Source organism: Lactuca sativa, chromosome 2 (assembly GCF_002870075.4).
Source record: "Lactuca sativa cultivar Salinas chromosome 2, Lsat_Salinas_v11, whole genome shotgun sequence".
In the NCBI taxonomy this organism is placed as follows: domain Eukaryota; kingdom Viridiplantae; phylum Streptophyta; class Magnoliopsida; order Asterales; family Asteraceae; genus Lactuca; species Lactuca sativa.
The window spans coordinates 77,603,177-77,609,073 of record NC_056624.2 but is presented as its reverse complement, the minus strand read 5'-3'; the positions used below and the strand labels follow the sequence as shown (position 1 = coordinate 77,609,073).

Genomic DNA, 5,897 nt, shown 5'->3' with positions numbered 1-5,897 from the left:
GGAAAAAACGGCATGGTAATCCAACTTCAAACAAATTAGATATGCATGTTTTAAAATTTTCATAAATACAAAAAAAACTGATAAACAAAAAATTTTCAGCTTTGATAGACTGACTTTGAGAGATTTGAAGTCAATGAATAGAAAACAAAAAATGACACAATTATAGTCTAAAATCATGAACAAACTCTAAACTACATGTTGAAAAAACCGCATCTCAATCCGAATTCAAACGAATGAGATATGCATGTTTTAAACTTTTCACAGAAACCGATTTCGGTTCCTAACACCGGTTTAGGTTCTTAAACTCGGTTTACTCGTACCCGAAGGACCCAAACCTGGATTACCCAAAACCCGAATAAATCATTTTTTAAACCCAGACTAGAACTGATTCAATATATTCTGGTTCTAACGTTTCCGGTTTCGATCCGATTTTCGGTTTTAAATCTCACCCTAGCTTCAAGTGTGGACAGGAAAGTCACTATAGTCGAGACTGTAGGCAAGGGGAGATGATTATATGCTTTCTTTGCAACTAGGTCACGTTAAGGCTGATTGTCCCAGTTTGGCAGGAGGGACGGTGTTGGCTCCAGCACTCGTAGCTTGACAACTGCATGTGAGCACCAGGGGAAGACAAAGGCTACACATATCATCACTGGGAGTTTTAAGTAGCATAATGACAAAATCGACACTTCACTTTATAAATTTGGGTGGAAAAAAAGCTGAGGTGGAGCTGAGGAGATGCCGTTAGACACCAAAATGTTTTTTTATTAGGTAGAAAAATATCACTTATGTTCGATGACTAGTTAATATATTACAGATGAAGTCGTCGATGAAAATGTCAAAGATTCATATGAAACAAAATTATAAACTTTAATAACGTGAAATGTACAATTAAAAGTTCAATTAATTGAGATGATACAAATAAAATATTCATCCAAATAAAATACTTCTTTCACCATTTTTTTATAACTATAACACAAACGACAAAACAACATGTTATGAATATTTTCGTTTTAAATGGTCATTAAAAATAATATTATTAATTGTATTTGTATATTATTCTGTCTAGTAATAATTCATTCCCCAAAACAAGCCGCTTCATTCCAATATCTCTCTTCTCTCTTCGTCCTTCGTCCGTGTTGCCTTATTGGTGTGTAAATAAGTAAAAAAGGTTTTTACTCCTTATTTAAAAAACCCTACCTCTTCCTTCTTTCTTCCCCCGTCTTTCTCTCTCAAATAATCAAACCTTTTTTTTCTTCTGGAGAGAGAAAGTTGAAGAGAACAACCCCTTTTCAAAGGGCAGTTCAGTAGTGAGTGACCTCCATGGATACAATCGAAGCTACTAAAATGGTGATGTCTAGAATCCAAAACATAGATCCAGAAAACGCTTCCAAAATCATGGGTTATATACTCATACAAGACCAAGGCGAAAACGAGATGATAAGGTTAGCTTTTGGCCCTGAAAACCTTCTTGCTTCTGTCATAAAACAAGCCAAAGCTTTCTTAGACATTTCGTCAAACACTTCGTCTACACCTTCGTCTCCGTCGCCTTTTAGTAACCAAAGATCTCCAAGAATCATCATCCCGAACAATGGGTTTCATCACATGAACCCTTCTCCCCTTTCACCTCATTCGCCTTGGTCGTCATCTGGGTCTTTCCATGATCGTCGTAGCAGCCCTCGCGCAGCTTCATACGCTTCTGTTGTTAACGGCGGCGGCGGCGGTTCTTCTGCTTCTTTTTACAACAGTTATAATGACGGCACAGAAGAGTATAATAATAATAATAACAGCGGGCTGCAAGTTGTCACGGATCAGCTTTCGTTCCTTGACAACGCTAAGAATGGCGACTTCATGGACCCGATTGTGAGTCCCGGTGGCCGGAGCGACTCGATTCTGTTCCCTTACCCGAATAGCACCACTGATTGGTCAGCAGATGGAGGTAGTTGCGGCGATGCACAACACCATTTCCACAGAAGAAGTTGCTCGGTAAATGATATGTTTTTCGGCGGCGGTGGTGGAAATGACGATTTGGGTAATGGATTAGGCGGGTGGAGGCCTTGCATGTATTACGCTCGAGGGTTTTGCAAAAATGGCACTTCTTGCAAGTTCATTCATGGCAATGGAGGTCTTGGAGATGAAATGTGTCTGGGTTCATCTTCACCTACCGCAATTGTTGGGTCTCCTACTGGAAACATCGATGGAATTGAAGATTTTTTGAGAATCAAAGCAATTCAGCAGCAACATAGAGCTGCTGCCATGGCTGCTGGAGGACCTCATCCTTTCCCCTTCAACAGATGCATGAACTTTCTCAATGACAGTCCTAGGTATGGTTATCTTGTTAAATTTCGCTACTTTATTTGTAAACCCTCAAGTAATTTTTTTTTTTTTTTTGCTTAAAAGAAGAAAAAGTTTCCTTTCGATTTTCTATTAGATTCCTTCTCGACAACCATTCTGCCAACACTTTGTTTGTTACTTTGTTAATCTTTTAAGGGTTGTTTTCTTTTTTTGTATGTTCTTGAAATGGAATAGATAAATTAGACTAGATGACATGTTTTCTTGTGTTTATTGGTAAAACGAGTTATGTTACAGTCTTACAGATTCTTTATTATTCTGGGCAACTAATAATTTCAATATCCTCTTTAATTTTGTGATGATGCTGCATTTAAGATCACCATCATCAGCAGCAGCAGCAGCATTGATGATGGGGGAAGATTTTCACAAATTCGGACGATTTCGCCCCCATAGCCATGATTTTACAGCAATGGGGTTAGGAAATTCAAGTTCAAGTTCTCGACAAATTTACTTAACATTTCCAGCTGATAGCACTTTTAAAGAAGAAGATGTTTCAAATTACTTCAGGTAATTGTAAATTTTGTAATTCATCCCTTTTAAGCCCCATATTTTCTTGTTATCAACTTTGAACATAAAAATAAAAGATTTCTTTTTATGTTGTGAAGTATCTTTGGACCAGTTCAAGATGTAAGGATTCCATATCAACAAAAACGGATGTTTGGATTTGTTACATTTGTTCTCCCTGAAACTGTGAAGGCGATTTTGGCAAAAGGAAACCCTCATTTTGTCTGTGATTCACGTGTTCTTGTTAAACCATATAAAGAGAAGGGAAAAATACCCGATAAGTATGTTTTCACTCTTTTATTTCCATATTTTTTATCTCTTATCTTTTTGAATTTTTGTCACATTTTCTTGAATTGCATTTGTAGGAAGCATCAACAGCATGAGAGAGGTGACTTTTCTAATTGTTTGAGTCCAACTGCCCTTGAAGCTGCTGAGCCTTTTGATCATATACCCTTTGGTGAGCACATTAACAAAACTCTATTTGTTTATTAGAAAATTTGTTTTTTACTATAATAAGAAGAAATGAAAGTAGGTGACTATAATAAACAATAAGTGAAAGTATGTTGTTATTTCTTTCATTTAAACAATTTTGGAGTTCTAAAGTTTTAATGTTTTCTTTATTTAGGTGCAAGAATGTTCAATCATGAGATGATGTTGAGAAGAAAGTTAGAGAATCGAGCTGAATTGCAACAAGCAATTGATCTTCAAGATAGGAAATTAATGAACATGCATTTAAATGATCTCAATAATCATCATCACCTTCATCACAACGTATCTCATTCTCAAAGTCTCCTTTCATCCAATGGCAATGATGATAATAAAGTTTCCAAAGGTAAACATATTATTCTCTTTTGCTAAAACCCTAGACACTCTGTTTGACTTGCATTGGACCGAGACTGATGTTAACGAGACAGACATTGTAATATTTTGTCCAAACCCAAAAAATGCGAGACATCGGTCGATATCTCGTTCTCTGTGCAAAAAGACGTAAATGCCCTTCGGAACCTGATCATTGTTAGACCAGACACTGTGTGTTTGGCTTGCATTGGACTGAAACTGATATTAACGAGACAGACATTGTAATATTTTGTCCAAACCCAAAAAGACGCAACATCCGTCGATATCTCGTTCTTTGTGCAAAAAGACGTAAATGCCCTTCGGATCCTGATCATTGCCAGACTGGATACTGTGTTTGGCTTGCATTGGACCGATACTGATATCAACGAGACGGACATTGTGATATTTTGGCGGAACCCAAAAGGATGGGAAATGGGTAGATATGTCGTTTTTTATCTTATGTGTGCAAAAAGACGTAAATGCCCTTCAGTTCAGATACTGATGTTGTATGAGGTGCAGGGGTTAATGGCAGTGGCATCCAAGGTACTGATGGCTCTGAAATGAAAGTACTGTCAGAAGTAAATGATGAAAATGGGGACAATAATGACAATAGCAATGAGAAGCAGGACAAGTCTAATCTTACTGAAACTTATAGCAATGAAAGGTTTGATTTTTTTTTTTTCTTTTTTTTTTTTTGTATAAAATATTAGACTTTTGTTATCGTATTTTAAAATTATTCATTTTTTTTTTCTGTGTATATACAGCTTCGACCACATCCTTCCAGATAACCTCTTCGCCTCCCCTACAAAAACCGCCGCCACTAACCACCACTCTGTGTTCTCAACTAACTTACCAGAATCTGATGCACCGCCATCTGCCGCCAGTTCAGCCGCCCTGAACATGGCGTCTCTCAAATCATGTTACTTTCAAATGCCAAGGTTAGACAACCCCACAAACTTTATATATATTTTTAGCCAAATTCCATAAAAATTAAAAACCACTATATGTTTTTTGTTTAACCATATTGAATTATTTTTTTTAAAGTTCAAAATTTTAATGCTTAAACCAAAAAAAAAGACAGAAATCCAAACTACATTTAATTTTTATGAAATTTGGTGTATATTTTGCATGATGAAGGTAAGAGAACACCAAAAAAGTTTTTACATTTATTTATTGTTGAAGCTTTTTGGTATATTTTTCAATGTCAAATTGGGATTTTGTTAATATTTACCAGGTCTTTTTGTGGGCAAGAAGCCATTGAAATGTAGGTGAAGGAGGAATTTTGGTGCAGAAAGTTGAAGAGAAAAAAAGATCCTCTACTTCTTCTAGCTGTATAGCGCTCAAGATTAATGTCATCTTCAATACTTACAACCCATACATATAATATCAATATGCAATACATAAAAGAAAAAGAAAAAATCTCCCAAAAAACAAGAAACAAAAAAAACTACTGATTTTATGGCATAGTGGAAGAAGAAGCTAATGGTTAGTTGTAGTAGTAGTGATTAGGTACTTTTTTTATTTTTATTATCTTTTTTTACTTCTATATACTAGTAGTGGAAACTAATGACAAATTTACCCTCTATTTCCTTTTGAGGTGTTAAAAAGGATGTGAATGGTGGATGTACTTGTGTGTACATATTTTTGTTGATTGAGGGTAGGGGAAAGCATATGACTATTAAAAAGATATATAGACCCCAAAAGGGTAAAGCTGTCATTTCTGTTATCTCTTTTTGTGTGTTAGTGCTCTGAGGAAACAGCCTTTGCTTGTTTAGTCATCTTTTTGACATCATAAAGATAAGTATCTGAGACAGATCGTGGTAGATTACTATAATACCCATTGGATTGGGAAATACGAAATAGTCATCTTTTTTCCATCAATAAAGATGGGACTTTCAAAAAAAAAAAAGATTCTCGTAAATGTCCTAAATGCCCTTTACATGGCTAAATAGTAAACACTCATCTTTTTAATAATAATGATAATCCCCTTTGAATGATGAAATTATCATCTTTATGAGACCAAAGAAAGATATGCATTTCTGAGACAGATCGTGGTAGATTACCAAAATACCCTTTGGATGGGGAAATATGAAAATAGTAAAAAGATTCTTGTAAATGTCTTAGATAATGCCCTTGGAATGATGAAATAACCAAAATGTTCTTTTTTGAAATGGTAAAATTTTGAAAATGGGAAAATGACGAAAATA

The 5,897-nt window shown here is 35.5% G+C and overlaps 1 protein-coding gene across 2 annotated transcripts; it reads left to right on the top strand.

Moving 5' to 3' along the window:
* Nucleotides 1-1,131: 1,131 nt before the first annotated feature.
* LOC111886031 (zinc finger CCCH domain-containing protein 22) lies at nt 1,132-5,416 on the top strand. Of its 2 annotated transcripts, none has more exons than XM_023882282.3 (8): nt 1,132-2,321; nt 2,665-2,856; nt 2,955-3,134; nt 3,219-3,310; nt 3,479-3,685; nt 4,210-4,354; nt 4,455-4,628; nt 4,945-5,416. In XM_023882282.3, the coding sequence occupies exons 1-8, from the start codon at nt 1,321-1,323 to the stop codon at nt 4,949-4,951; spliced, it is 1,998 nt and encodes a 665-aa protein (XP_023738050.1). In that variant the 5' UTR covers nt 1,132-1,320; the 3' UTR covers nt 4,952-5,416. The 2 variants fall into 2 exon arrangements, with proteins under 2 accessions (XP_023738050.1, XP_023738042.1); XM_023882274.3 differs by having other exon boundaries at nt 1,135-2,321; nt 4,925-5,416.
* Nucleotides 5,417-5,897: the final 481 nt, after the last annotated feature.